This window comes from Clinocottus analis, unplaced genomic scaffold, assembly GCF_023055335.1.
Source record: "Clinocottus analis isolate CAN_PGR_092001 unplaced genomic scaffold, fCliAna1.0.p SCAF_14, whole genome shotgun sequence".
NCBI lineage: Eukaryota > Metazoa > Chordata > Actinopteri > Perciformes > Cottidae > Clinocottus > Clinocottus analis.
The window spans coordinates 15,262,670-15,287,047 of record NW_027175865.1 but is presented as its reverse complement, the minus strand read 5'-3'; the positions used below and the strand labels follow the sequence as shown (position 1 = coordinate 15,287,047).

Sequence of the window (24,378 nt, the reverse complement as noted above, 5' to 3'; positions counted from 1 at the left end):
GTAAAGATACAATAAATAAGAAAAAAAAACTTTAAGATGAGGGCAGAATGTGTGGTTATCTTTCACTTAAATGCTCATTTATGTGAACTATATATATATATATATATATATATATATATATATATATATATATGAGGAGTATATATATATATATAAACTCTCAAGATTGAAAGACAACGTGATCAACTGTGTGATTTCTCACTTCTCTCCTTTTTTAGTTTCTGCCACCTCTTTTATTAACATTTATTAAATAGTCCATGGTGTTCATCTCCCCACAGAGCAGCACTGCCCCCTGGTGGTTCGGTGGCTCTGTAACATCCCAGCGAGGACGCAATGTGAATAAATGTACACAGAAACAGGTGATAAGTTCAAGAGTGCCAGACTTTCATATCAGACCATATACAAGAAAATGTGTCAGTAAATTAGACTTTGACATTTTTTTAAATGAACATGGCTGTGGCACCAAACATGATCTAGGTCTGAATATTATGGACCATAAACCACGAGTCTATCCATCTTTTTTAGCTTCATCACTTAAAAGTTTGACCGTTGATTGATAACCCTGTAGCGCCATTTGGAATAGCTTTATTTCACCAGGCAGCGAAATAATGTCAGTGTGATTGTAATTAACAAAGCCTTTACATTTTTGATTGTATACATTCATGTTCAAATTAATTTGTGTGTGAAGAAACACGCGTGAAACACTTTTTAGAGCAGAACTGTCTTTTTTTATAAAAACCTCACGCAAAGAATTTAAATCACAGCTCTTGAACAAGCAACAATTGAGGTTTGGACAACCAGTAAGAAAATACAGCAACATAATACTGTCAAAGACTTAACACCATTATAAATATACACAAATATACACAAACAAAAAGATAGTACTTGAAACAACAACCAGACAAAATAATGACGGACTCCACGATGAGATATATTTTCTTTCAATTAGTAAGTCACACTGAGTGATGATAATCAAAGACAAATTAGCTAAAAGAACTCCTCAGGAAACAATTAACAAAAACGAGTTTTTGTCCTTGTAAAAATAAAATAAAAACAAAAACATTGTAAAAAAGTTCTGACATCAGTCTTTGGTTGTGATTCCCTGCTTCATGGTCAAAGGCTGAATGGAAATATGACTTCAAACGGAAGCCAACAAAAATGCACGCGTTATTTTTTGCTGGATTTCATTGGTGGTAGTTGTTGTTGTCGTCGTCATGTCCCCGCATCCCAGAGTAAACAGATGTCTCTGGAACATGAGCAGTTTCAAGCGGCCATTTGGAAGTGCTTTGATCAGTGCGCCCACACCTCAACGGCCCACTGGTGGTTGTGGTGGAGCCAGCAGCGCGCCGAGGGAACGTTCAGCGTGAACACTTGATCCTGTGACGCGTTGACCGCCGTGTAGTGGACGCCGAGTTTGGGCTGAGGGATACAAGCGGCCGAGAGGATGCGGCTGCCTGCGGCGAGGTACTCGCTCTCGCAGCTCTGAGTCCTGGGAGGGAGGAAGGAAGAAGCAGGGCCATTATGCACAAAAAAACAGATCACTTGACGCAACCAGTGTACTTGCATGCGCACAGTGTTACCTTTTGAGGGTGATGCTGAGACAGGAAGTGGAGGCCTCCGAAAGGTGAAAGATGTCCGTTGCGTTGACGGCGACGAACATCTCCAAGGCGAGAGCCAGCTCCACCTCCCCTAGCCGACAGGGGACGACCAGCGTCATGAAACCAGGAGGAGACGACACGTCCGGGTAGTACCCCATACTCAGAGAGTCTGACGAACACACACACACACAACGGTGTTTTGAATTAAACATGTCACAACTGTTAGAGCCAGTACTTTCTCCGATCTCTTCAATGTCAGCGGGTCGGGCTGATGAACCAGAGGGGTCGTGCTTACGTCTGAAGAGTTCCCGCGCCCGGAGCCAGTGGTTCTGCTTGCCCAGTTTGCTGAAAAGTATCTGCAGCAGAGAGAGTTCCACCGGCAGCTTTTTGTAGAGCATGAAGTCCACGGCGTCTGAAGCCACGGGAAGTATCTGTCTGTCCATGCACACTCGCACGTGAGAGTTAAACAGAGAGCTGTACCGGGAGGTGTCGACCACGTCTGGGGGGAAACAAAAATTGAAAAAAAAAAGTACAAACAATCACATGCAATCCCATCTACAGCAACACATGCTGGACATGCCTATGAAACTGTGCACTTTTAAGTGAGTGTAACACAACATTATGCTCTAGATTTTACATAGATATCAATGTGCTTTACCTCAAAATAACTACATCCAACTGATGATTATGGAGGGGGGAAACAACACAAAATAGAGACAAATTGTCTCAGATGTCAGTTGTATTTCAATTAGTAACGATGTTTGATGTCATTTACTTTAGCTAATTAATTGCGTCAACTGGCACAGCAACACTGTGGCAGTCACTACTCAGAATTATATTGATGAGCAAAATATATCCTTGAAATGAGTCAGAGGCTTTAAGAAAGTGTAGTGATCTCAGACGTTTGACTTCCATCATCAGGGAATTCCCAGAACCACAGTTACATGTGTAACTTAGGTTTCTCTGAACAAATATATATAACTGCATATTTGATTTAAAGGGATAAGACAGTACAATGTTTTTTCCTCTTCTTCCTCTCACCGTTTGGCTCTTTGAATCCAGGGAGATTAGAGAGGACCTCCAGCGTGTCCCTGTGAGCGGTTTTCTCAGCCAGACGCAACAACACACGAGTCCGACTCTCCAGATCAGCAGGCTCACACGGCCACGCACACGAACTCAGGAACCATTGGTTTTCTGGATCAACAGGACGTGAACAGACAGCAAAAAGGTCATCTCCAAAAAGTAGAGGGTCGTTGTATGCAGAAAACTGTATTTCTTCTTTTGACCTCGACAAAGGCCTTCAGCTCTTGCCTTTCACAATAAAAGCCCTAAATATATGCAACACAGTGCGTACGCGTTTACCTGAGGGAGATTCACACATAGCGTTTTGCTGAAAGGAAACTCAATACAACAGCTTACAGGAGCTTTAGACGATACAACAGTTTACCTCAGACACACGCCAGACGCTGCTCCGTGGTCAATAGCATCTCAGTAGCTTATCTTCTGCTCCAGTGACTTTATTCTAAACCTTTTATTGAAAAATTGTTTCATCGCTGCCAGTATAAATAGTTTTTGAGGAGCAACATTTGCAACCAAGAATTTTGCAATGTCGCGTTGTTTTTACGTCCCTCCCATGGGACGTAAAAGGCCTGAAGCTACATCATCAGTCCAACTCCATTTCGGGTCAAAATCCTGTTCAAAGAATAGACTCCCGATTTAAACAGCATGAGAGCTCAATAGTTTTACTGCCAGGCAAACATCTCCCACGTAGAAACACAGGTTACGTTTTGACGCGCTATGGAGGTCAGAGAAACCCACCACGTCTCTCTATATTTAGTCCGGGGTCGGCGCCGTTACCTCGCAGTGTGTTCAGAGCGCCCTCCAGGCTGCCGCTCAGGAGGAAGAGCTCTGTTGCCGCGGTGACCAGGTAGCAGCGCGACGCTCCGTCCTCGTTCCCAAACAAACCCTTCAGTGTCGAGAAGTTGATTTTTAAATACGACAGCACCTCCACCACTCTCCGACCCTGCAGACACAGACACACAGACACACACACACACATCACTGCATCTTAAAAGACGATGTACCGTCATCACAAAGATAATTTTCTTTTTCCGGGACTTTGTCTCATCAGAACATGTTAAAATAACAGATGAATTAATTACATGCTATTTTTTTATTTAAACAGACGAATAAACTGCCACCAGAAAAGTTTTGAATTGCTGATCGCTGGCTGGGAGGATGAGTCTATACAGGGTTCATGCACATTGGGACCAATGGGTTTCCATGACTTTAAAACAAATTACCACGACCAAACATTTTGTGAAATCTCAGGTGTATGCATGAAAGTGATCAAATGTAGTATTTAAACCAGCAATGAGAATTCAAAAGCATACAGTAAACCTTAAATGACAAAAATGAATGAGAGACAATAGTTTGATTAAAAGAATAAACATTTATAGATGTACTCAGCGTATGCCTGCTTGTATTTTGAGCGTCTTTCTTTTAGAAGCATATCATTATTTTTAAACTCAGGGGAGCGAGACACAAACACAAACGTTTCTTTACCTTGGCCCACTGATGCGTTTTGTGGTATCTCAACATGAGAGAGACTCCGATTCTGCCCAAAGCTCTCCTGATCTGACTTTCGACCGCGTCGCTCTGACACACTAAAAATCAGAATCATCAAGATATCAGGTCATGTATCAATATGGGAGACGAGTAACTACGTGTTTCACAAACAAGAGCTTTTAGTTTTTTCTCTGCCCTCGAGTAACCAGTCTTACCCGTCTTGGCGAAGGCGGCAAAGGGCAGCGACATCTTGTCTTTGCTCTCGGTCAGGAGCGCTATGAGAATGCGGCCGCTGATTCTGTCCACTTGGGTGGGATCTTGGCTGGATTGGCAAATGGACCTGAACACCTTGCCCATCCGCATCCAGTCCTCTTGCTTGGTACAAAGCTGACAGACGCAAAAACACATTGCGATGAAGATTGAACATAAACCCCCCCTCCACCCCCACGCCCCATTTCCTCCTCGGATAAGTTGACAGAACCGTTTTGATGGACTGACCTCTATTTCCACGATGGAATGGGCCAAATTCAGGCACTCTGGTGGAGGTACACTGGTGGATAACCTTTTATAATGAATATAAAAAAGATAGTTAATAACCGGGAAAAATATTTCAGAAATAAGTAAGAAATATTGATGATAATTGACCATTTGTTTGGCTCCGCCCTCGATTGAAGACGGACCAATCGTAGCGATCACCTAGTGACGCGGTGGTTTACTTTTAGGCCAAGTGATCTGAAGCTTTAGCTTCCATCTTTGTCATTTTAACCAGTTTTCACTGTCAAATCAATTCAACAGCCTTCAAACGCATACTGTTCCGTCTGCCTCAGCAAAATTGCTTTTTCCAAAAATGTAGTTAGTGGCCATGTGTGCTCCATCGTTAGCTTCGACAGCTCAAAGGAGTAGCTTTTCTTTAAAAAAGGTGATGGAGTTGAAGTTCCACTTACGTGTGGTCACCAGACGCTGAAACAAGAGAGTTCATATTGATGATCTGCTGGAACTCAGGAGTGTTTTTAACACTTTCGAGGCTGTCCAGACTCAGCACTAGACCTGCACTGGCCATCTGTCAACACATATATATGCATGAATAATTATTCCACATACACTTAAATACCGGACCTACTACCCTGCGGTATGTTAAATGTGTAGGCGTCGAGATACCTTCAATGTGAGCTGCATGAGTTCAGGTACAACACCCGTGAGACCATTTTCTCTCACAATGTTGAAGAGGGCCAACAGGAATTCATTGCCAGGCTAGCAGGAGAGGAAGAGAGGAATAAATTCTGCATGTATTTATAATGCACATTGTGGTGAAGGGTAGTTTGAACATAACCATCAAGAGTGCTTAATGCAAAAATAGAACATGTCCTGCCCTCTACTGGACGACACGTTGTACTGCAGTGTGACAATTTTGTGAACAGACTGATTGGGGAAGAATCTTTTTTTTTTTTTTAAATTAAATTAAAAATCGCACTGACCCCAATCTTGTGGGCAAAGCTGACGCGGAGGACTGAGACGACGTCAGACACCATGCCGGCTTTCAGCAGAGCCCAGAGGAGCGTCAAGAACACCGGCACGGAGAAGTACACTCCCGGTGGGTTGTTCTGGTAGTAACCTGCAAACATTGCTCCTGGAGACCGAAGGAGATATTTTTTACTTGTGGAAAAGACAGTCAGGTGATGCAGAGAAGTCAAATAAAAAAAGGTAAAGGAGGAGTGAGGACATTTAAACAGAGGCACTCTGTGCCCATGAGAGTTTACACTGTTGAAAACTCACCTGCTTTTTGAAGGCACATTGGATTTTTGGTGAAGCGTATCACAGTTTCGACGCACAACTGAAAGACAGAAAAAAAGGAAGTGACTGAAATGGAGCATTACATCTGACACGCTAGAAGAACAACCCCACTAGCGGCTTTAAACATCAGCTCTTTAAACAGAATTACAAATCAGAAGTTCATCAGCTACTTAAAGAATTCTTCACCCACAAAATTATCATTTGTAAATGTATATACACACATTAAGATGCATGTGTTTAGGAAGTAGTGAGTCTTTGATTTGATAAATGAGACTTACTGCACGAGTTGTGAGTTTTTAAAACACATGTTTTGGTGTTAAACGTGGGCCACGATTTACTTAAATTAATCAAGACTTTTCTGAATTTTTATTAAATCTTTGTTTAAAATCGTTGTACAATGTGGACAAAAAGGTAAAGCACAGATCTGTATGACGCTCCAGCGTGCTCATGATTTAGCACAATGCTGGCAAGCTACGAAAATTAACTTTCACTGTGAGCGGTACCTTCTCGTCCCCCTCCACGGGCACATGCTGGAAGCGACACACCTTGAACCCACAGGAGAGCGACTCACTGAAGTATTGCCTGCAGTACTAGGGTGCAGAGGAGACAGAGAGGTGGATACATTATTCAAGATTACATTCTTGCCAATTCATTCAATCTATGAAATTCTGAAGGATTGATATACTAAAACAAAAACAATCAGGTTGTACCTATACAGCACCTTCCAAAGAACTAAAATACATTACAGAGAGCTTTACAAATATTTAACAAAAATCATCGTGCTGTCAAACGACATTTAATTGCATTTATTTCATAGTTAACTCGTGATTAATCACATTCTTTTTTTTTCATTTTGACGCTCTTAACATGAAAGTATTGGCTTGCTTTCTGCAAATGTTTTATTTTATTGAAAAACAACTGCCAAACAGAGCGGTTCAAAATAAAATTATAAAGTGCACATTTCAGGTAAACAACGGCGAGAGAGGTAGAGATCATTTTAATTACTGATTGTTTTATTATTGTTATCTGTACGAGTTGTATATTTCTATGTTTTTATGCTTTGGCAATATTGTTGTGTGAGTGAGTGAGTGAGTGAGAGAGAGACAGAGAGACAGAGAGAGAGAGAGAGAGAAGTCAGGCTTCGTCAGGCTTTGGATGCGATGTGTATTATATCAGCTAGATCCTCGTCCTCCACAACGCTAACAGGCTACACGCAGTAGCATCCATTTAGCTGTGGCTGCAGTAAGTGTGTTCTTCGTTGTGTTGTCCATGTGTTTCTGTCTGAAGTCATCCGTTCGTGTCTGGCTATGACGAGGGGGCGCAGAGTTAGCATCAGCTGTGTGCTCGGCCATCGAGTGGTATTTCAGACTGGATGATACGATGATAGCTCAGTTCACAAAGACAAATGGCACATTTTGACGAGACCGAAGGCAACTTCGGTCTCGTCAAACGAACCACATATCATTTTTGCCGTATCGGGCTCACCATTCATTCATTTGAAACCGTAACGTTAGCCTCGCTCCCAAGCGCAAACGGCATGCCTATTGTTTTGCTTCCGGATGAGCTACATCCGATTGAGCTACATCCGGCGTGGAAAAATTCAAATGTGTTCACGCCGTTAATAAAATTAATGGCGTTAAAATTGGTTTGTGTTAATGCCGTGAATAACGCGCTAATATGACAGCACTAAAAAATGATGACTATTAACCCCCCCTGCTAATTAACAATTTGTATGTTACAACCTACGCTAAAGGCATTAAACACGTTTATAACTAGGCCTTTTTCTATGTGGGAAGACAGTGACTGTTCTTAAAGCATTAATATTTAATGCAACACTTACAGTAGTCGCTTTCTGTTGCTTGAACTCCATCATGTTCGCTGGGACTGTGATCAAAGGCGAGAGAGCAGAGTAGCTTAAGAGCACACGTCATACAGCTGGAGTTCAGAAGCTAAAAAAGGCACAATTGAAGAAATATGCAAGTCATAAAATTCACATTTCAAATTACCATTTTTTGGAGCTACAAGCTCAGACTTCCCCGTTGGGATGGGCTGGGTCCTGTACCAAACACAGCGGTTATCAAAAGGATGAAAGATCAAGAAGGTTGAAGAAATGTTTCATCATGCAATAGGCGCGACCCATCTACCTGTCCAGGACTTTGTTTACATGATTGTTGTTGGAATCAAACCGAACCTGTTCAAAAGACACAAAACAGATTGAACATAAAGTTTTCTTCTTATTGTAGCTACTAAACCCGTTTGGCTGCCACGCCTTCGTGAGGTGTATGAGAAAGTTTTTACGAAAGTAAACAGTTTGTCTTCATCTCTGGTTTTCAATAATTTGTAAAGAAAATATTTTTTTTTATTTTAAAAGTTTAGTTTACCATTTAATATGTTAACAGATTATGACCACAGTGTAAGTCACAGAGCCCACCCTCTCTGGTAAACTGTCCATTAAGTATGTATGATTTAAAAAAAATAGCCATACAGCAGACAGATTTGGATTAAAAGTTCATTAAAAACAGCAAAACAACAACTCATCTGTAACGTAATGCAGTGGTCCCCAACCTTTTTTTCGCCACGCACCGATTTCGTGTCAGTCAATATTTTCACAGACCGGACTTCACGGTGTGGGCAATAAATATGACGTAATAAATATGACGTAATAAATATGACGTAATAAAATAATACGACCGGCATAAAGCAATTATAAAGTGCATAAATACACAACTCACCATTACGCTGAATTAGTGTGAGCCCTGAACTGGTTTCTCTGCAAGGAGCCGGGTCAGGCTGGTGGGAGACACTAGACGTGTGTACTTTAAGTCCAGTCAACTGCTTAACTTACACCTTCATGTCCAGTCAACTGCTTAACTTACACCTTTCCCAGGTAGCCAAAATGGCCCAGAACGGCTTCAGTCCAGCACGCAAGAAGAAAGATGTCGGCCCGGTTGGCGATTCCCTTGCCGACTCGGCATGAATGACGCCCCAGAATCGGGCCGAACACACTGGCTTGATTCTGGCCAACACTGCCGTCACTGGGCCGTAATTGAAACTAACCGGAGCCAGCACCGGCCCTGAGCCGGCACGCCAGAAGAAACACGTCGGCCCGGGTCGGGTTGCCGACTCTGGAGTCTCAGTATGAATGACGTCCCAGAATCGTGTTGAATATTATAAATTATTGTTTTTGTGTCATCTTGAATCCCGCTTCACAAAGACAGGATGTTGAAATGGAGGCAGGTTTTCAGAGCTTTTTTGGCGATTTCAAAATATTCTGCCTTGATTTTAGACCAGAATACAGAGACTCAGACACACAGATGGATGTATCCGATCCTTTTCCATAATAAAACATTTTCCCAACTTCTTCAAAATAAAACTCAAAAAAAAAATCTTTTAAAACTTTTTTTAAAAACGGGTTTATTCTTTGTGCGTCCCGGTACCAACTGACCCGGGGTTGGGGCCCGCTGATGTAATGTCCACAGGAAATAAACCGCTCAAAATTCCTCTCAACTTAAACTTTCTGCAGGTTTTGCTTTATTAATTGTACACTTTATCAGTTGTTTTGTTACGGCTATGCCTCGAATAGAAGATGATGGTAGAAAAGGGATCTCCCTCTGGAAAAAAGGTTGGGAACCAGTGCGTAAGGCCATTACGTCATCCATGACTACGGAGATCGGAAGTCCCGGTTTCTTTACATCCTGAACTTTTATTTGGGGAGGAACAGAGAGCACTTATACAGCCAAGCAGATCACGTTTTGTTTGCCGTTGCAGTAAAGTACTGAAAGACAGCAATGGGAGGTGCCAGAAGGTGCTACATTACCATGTTTATGGTTTGCTTTTCTGCAGCAGGCCATGCGTTGCTTTGCGTTTTGGAAGGGATGCTGCCGCTACAACGAGGTCGCCATGTTCTGCTGTTTCTGTCCTCTGAAAAAGAAATACACTCACAGGATGATGCCATGAGTCAGCAGAATTTAGCAAAGGAAATATTTACAAAATAGGTCTTCCTGTTACAGAGGGTTACAACTTTAGCATGTTGTGTTGTGGCTTAACATGACTGAAGTACGTACCGTTGATATCAGGACGGTGAAAATCACCACTAACTGGGGTCAAACTGAAAAACAGATAAAGAGCGATTTAATTTATAAATGACAATATTCTTCTTAGACTGAGGGGGCGCTATCAAATATACGGAGCCGTACCTTTGTTTTAACACTAGTGATCCTCTGTTCATCCTTGGCAACAGCGTTTTCACCAGTCTAACAGGTCTGGCTGCAGAGGCCTCAGGGACCCTGGTACGGTCTAGTTTCAACAGTTTTTCCCGGGTCAGGTTTTCAAACAGCTCCGGATCATCCTGGATCACGTCAACAAGCAGGATGTCCTGTGTGTAAGCGGTGAACTCATCCAAAATGCTTTGCTGAGAATCACCAGCTACCTCTGGATGAGTTTCAGCCCTTTCACTGCGCGCCATATCAGACGGACAAGTTCCCTCTTCTCGAGCAGAATGTGTCTGCCCCTCATCACTGAAAGCCCGGGCATCATCTTCATCACCACTGGGAGTAGAGCAGGGTCCGGTCAGCGACGCAACTGCAACCTCTATTTTAGGGTAGGAGGAAACTTGTTCAGATATTTTGTTATCCTGTTCCACATCATCTTCATCACTGCCTGGATAAGACGGAGAGTCCGTTAAAGTAGTTTCAGAGACACCTAATTCTTTACTAATATTTTCAGGATAATTTTTGGCGTTTTCATAATCACCGTGAACAATGTGTTGCATGTCACCAGCAGGCCACATCTTGTGTTTTCTGGCATCTTTGATTATTTCTTTCATGTCCTCTTCATCATCCGAACAGCCTGGTCTTTGGGGCAGGAGGCGTGTCAACCGGGGCCCTCGTGGTGAAGTGACAGGGGAGAGCATTAGTGGAAGCAAAAACTCATTAGAGTCCTTTTCTACATACTTTTCTGTGAGGATGTTGTGCAACAATCCCTCTTTGGCAACCACATGGTTAAAGGGACTGGTGTCAGATGGTGGAACCCTGCTTGGGGAAAACCTGTCATCGCTCTTTTGCTCGTGTTGAGAGAGGAGGAAGGACTCACAGGAATCAAAGGAGTCAGAGTTGTTTGGAGGAGCAGATGATGAAGCCCATGAAGTCCTTTGCTTTTCTTCACAGACGAACAACGCTTCCTCTACAGCTTTGCCTGTGCATTTGGCTGCAAAGGACTCAACACCTTCAACCCTCTTCAGTGTGAACAATGAAGCTGTGAGAGAGGACGGCGTGGCTGAGAGGCTGCTCAAACCATCCCTCATGAATGGAGATGACATGGGGGATAAAGTAGTGCCGGTTTCACAGTCGCTCAGGCCGAGAGCCGAGGGGGAAGAGGTAGACGTGGAGCTGTCAGTTTTAGATCCGTTTAACGGCCAAAATGAGGCTGTGACACCCTTTATTCCAACTTGACCCAGGTTAGAAAGTGCGGATGACGCATTCGAGTGAAGATCGGCTATTGATGCTTCTGCCTCCGTAAAGTGAGTGTATGAAGATGCATGTGCATGTCTTTTCCCGTTTCGCTCATCCAACACGCCTTCTCTATCCTCGTCTCGCCTCTCTTTGATACAACGAGAAACCTGGTGAGCTGAAGGTGGCGCTGGGACCGCCTCATCAGTTCGGTTGCTGTATGAGCCCGGCTGATGTTGAGCCAATGGAGAGTCGCTGTTCTCTCCAGCTGATGGATCTGGAGGCTCTGATGGACAGTCGGTGGTGTCGGCATGCACTCCACGGGTCGAGCCACTGTTGGAGAAGGGCCAGGGCATGCATGTGCGTGCACATGTTATTTTTATTTTTCTAAAATAGGGCCTCACTCTTTGGCAGGTGAATGACTCTAGTTCGACCACGTCCGCCTCACGCAACATTTGCGCATCATCGGTTATGACTGGATTCTCAATCTCACCACAAGATTTCTCGTGGACACCGTTTTCTTTCGCAGACAAACTGAAAGAGCTGCTGCCCACAACTGCGTGCTCTAAACATGGTGGACCGTCATCGTATGTCAAACGGCATAGTTTCTCATTGTCTCCAAAGTCGTTTTTTCTTGGGTCTCTGCAGCCGTTGCTTTCAAAACCTGGAGCGGAGAGCAAAATCCCAGCTTTGACATGATCCCTGAGCTTTTTCCTCTTGTCTCTGTGATTCGCCGCTCCCATCTGACGGCATCTTGGCCCAGGATGCTCCTCCTCAAAACCTCTGTCCCACATGCCAGTCCTGCACTCCACCCTCTTTTTAGTACATTCACCTAGTGAGAGAGAAGCAGAACATGTTGCAGAGCTTTCACTTGTCCAACTCTCTAGGAAACGACCGGACAACGTCAGCACATCCGTGCGCTCTCTCGAGCTCCCTTGGTGTTCAGCCGAACTTCGAGGCTGACGGACGCTCTTCTCCAACTGAAAGCCGAGAGAAAACTCACTACTAGGAGCCAGAGCACATTCCTCGCTTTTGTGGAGGCTGTGCTTGAAACAAGCCGGTCCAAACTGAACTCCAGCTCTCATCTCCTGCTTGAAGCAATGCACGACCTTGGTCTTGAGAACCTCCGGTAACACGTAGCCACAAGCGTGACGAGAAGCATCGTATATTTGAGCTACGTCGCAAAGCAACAGCTTCGGGTACTGGTCTAGCCATATAATAATCTTCTTATAGGTCTCAGTGACGACGATTGCCCTCTTGCGCTTAACCCCAACCGGGGGCTGATCTGGCCCATAGCCACCGATTGTTAGCCCATGTTCGCCCAATGTCTTCCGCTGGGGGGAAATACAGTCCCCACAGAGACCACAGCCGGAGGCTCTGACAACTCTTCTCAAAGAGCCCCCAGAGCCAGAGAGTCCAGTGGGGCTCAGGTGAGTGTGTTTATCAACGTCTGCAAGTGGAAACAAAATCTTGTCAAGTAGTGAAAAAGTGAATCATCATCTGGAATACTTAAGGGCTAAATTAAACAATGTTATTACCACAGTTGTGTGTTTAAACTGTGTGATTCCCACATATTTAAGTGGAAGATGAGACGAAGAGCTTACAGCTTTAGCTGCAATTATCATCCTATTTAACTAATATATATGTATACGGGTTCTACTTACTCTTTAATGTCATCCCCTACACAGAAAACGCTCAAGTTGAAGTTACTTTGAAGATTTAGCCGCGCCGTTAGCTTAGCATCTCACCCCACAACTTAGCTTACAAAAAACAGCATCTAACAAATAGTTAGCTAAAAACTTTTACCAAGCTAAATAACCTCCTTTAAAACCACTTCAGCTGGAGTTAAATACCAGTAACTTCGTTAACTCTGTGGGGTCAGCTAACTCACACAACTCGCGAGAATTAGCATAACCCGCTAAAGTGCGCCTTACTTGACAGTCCGGCTGGTATCGACCGTGTTTCCGCTTGAGCTCGTCCCGTGTTCGCGGCGGCGGGACGTGGAGGACAAGCCGCGGGCCTGACGCCACACTCTCCTCTTCTTCTTCCACCACCTCTGTCGCGTTTAGCGACGGTTTCGCGATTAACAACCCCGTGTTTGGGTTTCCCGGAGGATTCGCATACGCTACCGCCGAGATCGAGAGACGCCTCGCGCTCTGTCGCCGCCATGTCACGAGCCGTTCTGGGCTTGACCCTACTGTTGAACCGGTGTGCCGTTTAAAACGTTCACCCTAATTCGCGCCTAGTGTCCGGTTTTTGCCTTCCCCCTTGTTGACACTCGCCTCGCGTATGCGGCCCTCTTCTCGTCCAACCCTGCGCGCTCTCGTCGATTTGTATTTTATTTACGAGACCTACTGTTGGTTCTGCGTACCTACGCGACTCTCCAACGGCTCTCCTTCTGCGGTCGCGTCCGTCGCACTTCCCGGGCCCGTTAGAGACGTTTGGGCCGGTTCGCCGCCATCAGGGCCGGAGGCCGACACCAGTTGGGTTTCCTCTCGTGTTTTGGACTCGATATTCACCGACTTCGGAAGTCGTCTCCGCCGCGGCTCCAAATGTAGCCCACTAAACTCTTTTATCGCGACTCTGTTTAGTTTGACCCTGCTAGAAGATGGCAACATGCTGACAATTAAAACAAATGTCTGCGGGAAGCGAGAAAATAATACTATCTTAACTTGGTTACGATTTAAAATAAAACACGGAACGAGTTCTGAACTAACCCCGGTCCCTAGGGGTCATCTTTCCGTTCCCCTCAGGTTTATGAACAAATGCTACAAGTTGGCCTGGAGCTAAGGTGTGCTACTGACGCCAGTGCCGGCCACTCTGCGCATGCGCAAAATATTCAATTAAGCGTATAACTTCGCTCTCACGTCTATGAAACTAAGCTCATTTCCGCTAGTAAAATCATTTTAGCAAAGAGATTGAAGAAAAGCCATAATTATGAGATGGAAAATCGAAATCATGAGATTGAAATTATGAGCTTCAGTGGCGTTGGCTGAAAACAAATTAATAAATAAAAAGCCAAGCACGTGTGTGCATGAAGCGCATGCGCACTTACGATCTTATCTTGTCGACTTCCCATCTCATGACGACTTTTTTAAATAATAAAACAAAAATCACATATGCAGGGAGCACGTATGGAACAAGTTTCACTGAAAACACTATGTAATCTCCTTTCCAGTATCATGATTTATTTTACATCCACTTGATGTAACTTTGGGTGGAATAAATATTATTCTGCTTTTGTTATATCTCGCATAGATCTTACACCTGAAACTTTTATGAGAAAAATACAATTGTGATCAGACCGTCACAGATGTAAATAACGACCATTTCACACACGGGGCAACCTATTATACATATGTTTTATTCAAAGTAGAAGTACTACTTTGTGTAGGAACGTGGGTGGAAATGTAATTATCAAAAGAGTGGTTCTGAGATCAAGATCTACTGCACAAAGTGAATAATACATTTGTACCCTGAAGTGACTGCAGGTGATCAGCTTCAGCAGCTCACTCTGTGCACAGCTGTTCCTACAGAGCTAAAATAAATACATGTATATACATTGAGGTAATCTTCTAGTGGAACATTGGCTTTACATAAAAATACTCAAAGTAGATGCCTAAAACATGAAACAAAAGAACATTTTACATTCTGCTTTTTGTTCAGAGACGAAAAATATACAATAACACAATCACCGGATAATATAAAATCATGTCATTCTTGTGTGTTCAACATTTTTATTTGGGACATTTGCTAATTTGCTAGTTGTACTTGTTTCCTAATTCCTAGTTGGAGGGGAAATGTTGCAGAGGAAATGCACAGTCCTTTTTGGACACAATCCTTGTATTACAAGTAATTGATCACCATCACATCTGGCACAGGAAAGTATAAAGGACCAATTCGAAAATATACGCTGACTGACTTCTTCAAGGGCCGAGGCGGGAGCGTGCGGGTGAGAGGGGTGAGGGTGAGACCCTGGTGTTGGGAAGTAGCCGTTCCCTGGATTGCGGCGGCCTGATTCACAACACCAGCTGTCCCGCCACACCGAGCCAGCAGATGGCGCTCTGATGGTGGGAGAGGTTTTCTCCAATGGTGAGCAGAGTGGTTCCATCTCAGTGCGTCCTCTTCCCCCCCTTGGGGTGGGAGAGTCATATCTCTCGCTCTCCTAATCTTCAGTACATCTGTGACAACGGAAAAAAACAGAACATGCAAATTAGATTCAGAGGAAACCATTCGAGGTGAGACACAAGGGAACTTTCTCTGGGCTCCTCTCACTGAGCTCTCGTCATAAAACCCAGACGTGAGGGATTCTGGGAGCCTTTGCTCCACCTCTCTACACCTGACAGGCATTATACCACCCGCAAAACCCCCGGCTTCAGCTCCGACAACATCCTCTATGCAAATTTTATAATCACACCCAAGCAACGAGGGATATGCGTGTGTGTGTGTGTGTGTGTGTGTGTGTGTGTGTGTGTGAGAGTGCGTACCTACAGTGAAGAGGAATATAAGCTTTTACTTAGCATATGAAATGAGTTGGGATTAGAATGAGATAAAGAGCAGAGTGAAGAGCAGAGGGAGTGTTACGAGAGAGGTCACTCATGATTTTGCTTCCATGAAGCACTTTAAATCTTCCTGACTGCTCTCACAGGCGCTGGAATACCACGCTGGGCTCGACCGAGCGATAAAAGAACACCGGCTGTTTCACCAATAACCGTGCACTTCAAATTAAAACGTTGTAGAATATTAGCATGGTAATAAAAAAATAATAAAAGACATAAAAAAAATCTTTATTATAGGAAAGACAACAACAAAAATCAACCCTGTGAGCACAGACCAGCGAGGTGAAATCCTCCAAATCATTAAGTCTTTTGATTTCAGGGCTTGTTTCTTGTTCTGGGACAACTATTAACAGTCTGTTAATGGCTCCAACTGAGCTATTAATGTCAATTGTTGATCTTTTAATTGTATTTTTCCTAAATTAAATATGTAAGACCAATTAAATATTTAGTCTTTACAATGTCAGAAAATAGAGAAAACATCACAAAAAGGCCAGAGCCGAGCATCAAATTCGAGAAGCCAGAACTTATAAAAAAGGAACTAATCAAAAAGGATGAGTTGATGATCAGAATAATGAATGGCTAATTAATTTCCCTTCAGTTAAGTGGAGAAAGCTAACCTCTATAACCTGGACACTGTGTTCGAAACAGCCTTCTAGTGGTGGTTTTATCTGGTGAGAAGAATAGAAATGAAGCGCCGCCTTTCAGAGTTAAATGTTGTTGAGAGTTTAAAAATACAGCAGCGATCTCAGTAGGTGATGGGAAATGAATGTCAAATTCCTCAATCTGACAGAGTGTATAAAAGATGTGCGTGAGAAATGCCGCGTTCCTTTGTTTGCTCTGCCTCTCTCCGTTTGGCATGCGCAGCACTGGAGGTGCACAGCGGTGGTTCTTCCTCACACTCGTCTCCCCATGTGTTGCTGTCCACTGAGAAATGCCTCTCTAGAGAAAAGGTATGCTTTTTTCCCCCTTCCTCCCGATTGTGAATAATGTGAGATATTACATTGCATTGGCCCCTTCTGCAGAACATTCGAGCAGAAGAAGCACATGGCCGTTAAAATAAATCCACTATTGTGCAAGCAAAGCCTCGGCTACATAGTACAATTTTTACATCTTAAAACGTGTGCAGGGATGAACTTAAAAGATGGTGCGTTCACGTGTTTAGCTGTGTTGTTCAATGCAAATGCTGCATTCAAAATCTGATTTATTTCACTGGCACCGGCACAAGCATGAATACTAATGAGCGGCGGGACAAAATACCAAACCTGAATTTCATGCGTAGGAGATTGTAAATTAGGAGTGAAGGCAAATTAAATGAATGTTCAGACTAAGCGAGCACACATACTAGTTGTTGTGTAACACCGGTCTTTATACCAGACACCAGACTGCAGCAGAGGAACTCTTAAAGGATCCACATCTCTCCGCGTTCACATCTACTTCTTTGTCTTTCCCTGGACCGGTGTGAAGCCGACGGGAACGCGAGCGGCAGCTGAATTCCTTTAAATAGCCCTGCCTGCTTCATCATATGGTTGCTATGGCAGCCAGCCCTTTCGGTTTCTAGATAACGTCCACATGCTCGGAGAGAAGCTCCTCCACCTGAACGCTATAGATCCACGCCGCTGCTCGGTGGAAAAAAAAAAAAGAAGAGACATTTGCAGGAGCGATGCACATGAATAATGTTCTGTGCCTCTACGCGTCCTCGGTGTGGAGACTAATCAATACTGGGAGCGACGCGTGTGTGTGTGTGTGTGTGAGGGATCAATCCGCTGTCATCGCAGCTTCACAGAAAGGATTTTTTTATATTTGAATTATTTTTTAGAAGCACTTATTGAAAAGAAAATAACAAGGTTTTGAATGATATGAGGGAGGAAGAAGAACATGTGAAGCAGGTAGAGGAGGAATATTATGGAAAAAAAAATGTGAATTGAGATCAAAAGTGAAACAGATGAGAGAACAGCTGGTACAAAAAATGGAGTGATACGGAGATAAATGAAGGGTGAAAAAGAGGCGGAATGATCCGTGACATTTTTGAGCGAATGAAGGAATGGAAAGCAAGCGAACGATAGCGGAGCGTAATCGTAAATGCCCTCTTCTCTTTTCCTAATATCTAGCTTTTCTTCTTTTTTACCCGCTCTTCCCCTTCTCTGCCTTTCCCAGCCCCCATCCTTTGTCCTGTCTCTCTCCCGCCAGTTCTTACCCCGTGTTCTCAATTAGACGTATGTTTAGCTGAGGGTCAAACAGGACATTAGCAGTGCAGGATTGTAGGCAGCTGTTGTGTGCTACATGGCTGCACCTCGCAAGCTGACTTTGTCCTGAATCTCTCCCATAAGTGCACTCAGGAAACTATTGTGAGGCTCAAAGGTGTGAAATCAATTACGGAGAAAGAGAGAGAGAGAGAGAGAGAGAGAGAGAGAGAGAGAGAGAGAGAGAGAGAGAGACAGAGACAGAGAGAGACAGAGAGAGACAGAGAGAGACAGAGAGAGACAGAGAGAGACAGAGACAGAGAGAGACAGAGAGAGACAGAGACAGAGACAGAGACAGAGAGACTTCACAGACATAATTTAAAGAGCCGGAACTGAATTGAAGAGCATTTTAACAACTAAAGTATAGAACAAAATACAGTAAAAGAGAAAATGAGATTAAAAAATATATAAAATGCAAGTTATTAAATTGAAAAAAGGAAGTACTGTATCCTTCGTGTTAATATAGCCTTAAACTCTCTAATCTGAAAAAAATGAAACATAAGAACATATAAAAGGCACTGCTGTCATCCTTATTGTGTAAAAATGCATTTATATTGGCATTATTTAATCTTTTATTTGCAATTAATGTCAAATTTTGTCATTAACTCATTTCAAATTAGGCCTTCAGTCACTTTGATACAACATGAATAATCTGTACAGCTTTCATTGTTGATATTAAGGCCTTCAATTTAATTAATTAAAACATCAAGACACTGCGCGCGCGCACACACACGCACACGCACACACACACACACACACACACACACACACACACACACACACACACACAGAGTGTATCCCAGGTGGACATAGATGTAGAACTTACCTCGGGAAATCTATCTAAATCTTTATGAGAGGAGTTTGCGGGCCTCACAAGCATCTGCCGTCTTTCCTCGCGTTAGCCTAAAAAAGGGAGACAAAAATTAAGCACGACGTCTTCATGAAAAAAAAACAATCCATATGCAGCCGTTTACATTTAGAAAATGATTTCAGGGAGAAAATGAGTGTAGAAGAGAGGAGGAGTCGAAAAGAAAGTCGATAAAGATGGCACCCTCCAACTCCCTCTTAAAACACACAAGCAGGCTGATTGCATTTGAGAGGAGTTGGGCGCGCCTCAGCGTCTCCTAATGTGCCTGTAAATTGAGTTGGAAAATGAAGACGCCTGTTGTCTGCACTCAGGATGGAAGCCAGGGAGGCAAGAAGCTTTGTATGGAGAACATCCTCCCCGTCTCTGTGTTTTAGACGCACACTATCAGCCAGCAGACCTCCACCGGTTCTTTTATTCCGCATCACATCATGCTGAGAAAGACAGAAACTTACAACACTATTTCCTTTATTTGACTCGTTCTCTCTTCATGTGAGCTGCATCGCCTCTTTCATTCTCCGTCTTTTAATCAGATGATGAATGACTGCATTAACAGAAATGAACAAGTCTCCTGGATTAGGACACATTATTTTGTGCATTAGCGTTATCTGCGGCAACACACAGGGGGGCTGAGTGAGAGCACGAGTAGAAAGCAGTGTGTTTGGTGTACGTTATTAAGGAGCTGTGGTGGTCAGCGCTGAGAGCAGCAGTGATAAGGATGCTGGTGGAGCATTTGCCAAGCATCCATTTCCTCTTTACTCCAAACACACTCTGCTGCTGTCCTCATGTTCCCTTTACTCAAAAGGGTGGACATCAATATCTTTCCAATTAAATAGGTTAACAAAACAAGATTATTTCTTTACCCCGGCCGTTCTAACTTCATCTCTTTAATGGTCTTATCCTTAAATTGTCGCCAGCATATCGGCAAATACCAGAAGCTCTTTCAGATGGCACCAATGACACTAAAAGGGCGTCTGGTCGCTCCACTTACTGTATTTCTCTCTCACGGCTCATACGACAATATAACTAGTACAATACCTCCATGACGAACATGTACAATTATAAGAAAATAACACATAAATTGACTAAAAGGCCATTTAATAAGCAACTGCTGAATTGTATTTTGGAAGCTAGTTTTTGCACTTATTCTTTACCGTAAAAATGTGATCTGCTGTATTTATACACTTTAAAGAAATGGCTCCGTTTGTAATGAGCATTATTATTATTATTCACTCCAATCAATAGCAGTTATCTCACGTACACACAGCTACATGCACACATCCACAGACACATCCATTACGGTCCGTTGCTTGTGCACCTACAGCGGTAAATTCCCTCATCGTCGTCTTTCCTCTCCGCTGTGTCTCTCCGACATGTCGACTGAACGGTGTGACCACGCTGCTGCCTGGCCAACGCATTAGAAACAGCGGCAGAGATTTTAATGTGTAAGCCCGACCCTCGGCTGTCACATTCAAGCCGCGCACACACACGCACACACACACACACACACTTTCTTTCTCACATGAGCACACAAGCCGCACACCCACACAGTGGAGATAAGGCCTGAGCGCTGGTAGTCATTTAGTTCAGCTTTGTCTTTTTACAGCGTCTCCCTGATGAACTGCAGAAAATGCAAGCACTTGCAGTATTTAAATTATTAGCAAAACAGCACAGCTTTAACTTAATCCAGCGATGTTTATAATCTGTGCTCAGTGTGTGTGTGTGTGTGTGTGTGCGTGTGTGTGCATGTAGTCTAATGTAAACGGGAGAAAAAGTGCGTATGTAAATGAGAGAATGCCGCTTATCTCGGTACAAAAGTGTGCGGCTGCTTGTGTACCCACCTCTGAAAGATATTATTTTTGGACAAGGGACCTTAGAGGAGTCATTGCTCTCTTTATGTCAAAGCCTAAAGAAATGTGCATAAATCAAACAAAACAAAGTCACTTGTTATCTTCGCAAAGAATGAAACCTCTGCACGAGTCTGAACTTGTTCTATTGAGTATTATTAATCTTGTTTGAGTATTATAAATCAGGACCAGTAGCAGTGTTTTATGGACGGCTCGCGATCGCCCCACCTCTCTCTCTCTTTCCCTAATGTAAGTGTCTCACTTTATGGTCTGGCCTTTGGTTTAAGTGCAGATCTTTAAATTTACAAGTTCCTGCCTGATTCTTGCGGATGGTTTTGGCACAGAGTCGTGCCAAAGGCGCACTAACCCTGATGACTCCTGCAGGTTGCCAGTTCTGGGCCGGACCGGGCCGGCTGGGCCGATGACTGGGTAGATAGCTGGATGGCTTGCTGGGTGCTGGCGAGGCGTGGAGCTGTAAAGAAACAACAAGGTCAGCTCTTTGGTAAAACACATTCAGCACCTTAATGCCGGTCTGTTGAAAATGCCGACGTTCTGAAGACGGTGGACGTGGAGCTGAAAAGGGCGACTCCCACCGCCATCGCTTTTTAAAAGCTAAAAAGGATCTTTTTACAGGTTTCAGAAAACACAATCATCAACTGTTACAGTATGGCGGTTTGACATAATGGCTTCTACACTCGAGGTATATTGTTGGTAATTATGGATTAGCAGAGATCTCCGGTGAGCGGAGACTTCCCCCGACACAAAGCAGGCAGTAAAAAGCAAAAGCAGGATTACTCTCACATAGAGTTAACAGAACATACACACGCACACATAGACAAACAGGCGCACACACAGACATGCGCAGCTATACACGCACACACCTTAGACCTACACACTCTCGTCGGCCATCACAGACAGCGTGCCGGCTCGGCAGCCATTTTGCAGGGCTGCTCTGGAATGTTCAATTAGGGTAATTGTTGCTTACGCCAACATTTCTGAGCGTTACAACGTCGCATACGCGACAAAGTACTAATTATGTCACCGTGCGACGGCACTCGTCTTCGAAATATAGAAAAAGAATCTTGATTCTGAGCCTTCGACGTCTGTTCTCGGCGCAGAGGCCCCAGTGTAAACCAGGACGTACATGACGGCCGGCATGTCAGTCATTGTGCAGCCATGTGTGAACTCCACATGGCCGCGGTTGTATGTACGGCGCACATCACGTTTAACGTATGTGCAGTGTGTGTGTGTGTGTGGGGGGGGGGGGGGGGGGCACGCCCTACAGCTCGTCAGTGCTCACATATATGGAGGAGGGGATGAGTGTCTGCATGTGAGCACAGAGGCAAAAAGAGAGAGAGGAAATAGGGAAGGGTGAGAAATGGGGGGGAAAAAATAGAAGAGGAGGTAGAGGAGAGAAGGGCACCGAGAGAGAAATGTACAGCTTGTTCTCGTCGCCACCATTTCTACACAAAGACTGTGCCGCTTGGTCACTGTTAATTCATTTTCGGAGAAGCCATGGGCTCAGGAGTACTCCGCTCTCATGATATGTGCAATAGAGGAGAACGACAGCCCACACATGTCACGCTCCTTCATAATATAAAACATGTATGTTTAAGGGATGCTGTCGTCGTCAAATATTGAATTCTGCCTTTTCAGGTTATTGCACACTGCCCAGTGGTACTGCAGGTGAAGGTGGGACCTGTCCAGAGTTCGAGCCCGTCTGCCCACCTTTTTCCTAACCCGACCACCCTGTCTCACCCACACGGTAAAAACCAAATAAATGCAACAGAAAGGATCTGAAAAAAGATGGAATCTGCACTTCGTGCATCACAGATATTTTCATCCAAAGATAATGTTTAAAAATACAGATTACTGATGTTGAGGACTTGACCTGTCTGATACGGCATTTGTTAAACCAATAAAGCGCTGACTGGTCTACATACTAAAAACTACACTAGACTGCACCCCCGCGACAAAGATCCGCAATCACATGGGCAGGATTTAATAAAGGCCACATAAGGATAAAGAGCACAGCTATTACAGTAGTTGACACAAAGAGCAGATTGATCATTTTGTGTCCTATGAACGGGGATGAAACCAGTCCGGAGCCTTGTGAGACGGAGGCTGAATGAGGTTACGCTGGTGCTTCGTGACGGTGGAGAGTCTGAGTGGGATGGCGGCCGGCTGTCAAACGGGACAGGTTGAATAAGGGCGTCGGGGGGGCTGAGAGGGAGAGAGAAGACCGAGGACACGGCAGCGCAATGCGCACATGTGATCAGCTGGGAGACGACGACGACGGCCACTTTACAGGATGAGCTCAGGCGTGATGGCCAGACATACTGTACGCACATGCTTACGGAGGTGCCCTGCGTATACGTGACCGTACAACATACGAACCCTCCCCCTTCCCCCGCCCCCTTTCAACCCACTCACTCAGAGTATGACACAAGACGGCACATATGATCCGCCGCCCTTTGTCTGGGTTTATCGGTCAGTAATGGCCGGCAGATCTGCACATCATGCTCCTGCTCTCGTTCTTTCTCTTCCTACACACACACGCGCACGCACACACACACGCGCACGCACGCACACACACACGCGCACTCACACACACACACACACACAGTCATGTGAATGGCAGATGACCCCACATGTGCTTTCACCTTATTCTTTATGGCATGTCCATCACACATTACAGTAGTGTCATGACCGCCAACCACCCCCACCCCTGCCTCCCTCTCAGCCTCCGTGTCCTCAGAACACCCCCCCACCCAACACCCCCACCCACCGGGTGATCATCTGCTGTGACCGTGTCCTCCTATCACTGTGAGTCAGGAGTGTTCGACAGCGATGGGGTGGGAAGGTTTGCGGTGGGGCGGGGGGGGGGGGCAACCTATTTGACTTCTTTTCCCGATCAGACATATTTGCTGACGGAGAGAACTTTCCCATCCCACTAATCAGCGGCGTTGTGAGCCGGTGTGGCGGCGGTGTGAGCGCTGCTACAGCGCCAGACAGAGGGGACCCTTTGTCTCCCACCATTACACTGGGAGGGACGACGTATGTACACACACATATACTGTACATTCTGGCACAAAACACACACACATACAAACACACTCTGACAGCCACTACACACACGCTCACACACTATGAGCAGTGTTGAGACGTATGATGTAGTGACAATACCCACATCCTGGAGCACATCAGCAACTGCACACCTGTGTATGGAAATCTGCTCAATTCAACACATCCCCTGTGTGAAAACAACGTGGAATCACTTTGTTGTACACATGTGTGTCAAAGTGTCTGTGTGTGAGAGTGCGTGCGTGTCCTCAGACTCACCTGGCAGCTACCCCTGGAGCTGGTTGTCGTGGTAATGCAGCCTCAACTGGGGTTGCAGAGCGGTGACACCTGATGTCCCTCCTCCCTCTCCCTCTCTCTGCTGTAGTATAGGATCAGTAGC

General features: G+C 44.5%; 1 protein-coding gene and 1 long non-coding RNA gene across 14 annotated transcripts; both read right to left on the bottom strand.

Annotated features, from left to right (window-relative positions):
• Window positions 1-705: 705 nt before the first annotated feature.
• topaz1 (testis and ovary specific TOPAZ 1) lies at window positions 706-14,228 on the bottom strand. Of its 13 annotated transcripts, none has more exons than XM_068576176.1 (22): window positions 13,776-14,227; window positions 11,049-12,854; window positions 10,710-10,841; window positions 10,154-10,616; window positions 10,022-10,065; window positions 9,775-9,878; window positions 8,102-8,148; window positions 7,964-8,013; window positions 7,798-7,841; window positions 6,461-6,547; window positions 5,940-5,997; window positions 5,642-5,793; window positions 5,325-5,417; window positions 5,111-5,226; window positions 4,665-4,728; window positions 4,382-4,553; window positions 4,164-4,264; window positions 3,456-3,621; window positions 2,640-2,792; window positions 1,894-2,097; window positions 1,581-1,767; window positions 706-1,489 (listed from the first exon to the last, which is right to left on the bottom strand). In XM_068576176.1, exons 1-22 carry the CDS (start codon window positions 14,020-14,022, stop codon window positions 1,291-1,293), a joined length of 4,689 nt encoding a protein of 1,562 aa, XP_068432277.1. In that variant the 5' UTR covers window positions 14,023-14,227; the 3' UTR covers window positions 706-1,290. The 13 variants fall into 13 exon arrangements, with proteins under 13 accessions (XP_068432277.1, XP_068432276.1, XP_068432283.1 ...); XM_068576175.1 differs by having other exon boundaries at window positions 10,154-10,305; window positions 10,387-10,616; window positions 10,710-12,854; window positions 13,776-14,226; XM_068576182.1 differs by lacking the exon at window positions 11,049-12,854 and having other exon boundaries at window positions 13,776-14,228.
• Window positions 14,229-14,765: 537 nt separating this feature from the next.
• LOC137784632 (uncharacterized) lies at window positions 14,766-24,378 on the bottom strand. The gene is made up of 4 exons (XR_011077420.1): window positions 24,258-24,378; window positions 21,283-21,387; window positions 19,030-19,106; window positions 14,766-15,585 (listed from the first exon to the last, which is right to left on the bottom strand). It is a non-coding gene; the product is annotated as an uncharacterized lncRNA (long non-coding RNA).

Bases quoted from the DNA above. Each gene is read 5' to 3' on its own strand.
- topaz1 (XM_068576171.1), bottom strand. From the start codon at position 14,022: ATGTTGCCATCTTCTAGCAGGGTCAAACTAAACAGAGTCGCGATAAAA. The intron at 7,842-7,963 runs GTAATTTGAAAT...CTTTGATCACAG, and splicing joins GCTTGTAGCTCCAAAAAATG to TCCCAGCGAACATGATGGAG. The intron at 6,548-7,797 runs GTAAGTGTTGCA...TCTGCACCCTAG, and splicing joins AGCAACAGAAAGCGACTACT to TACTGCAGGCAATACTTCAG.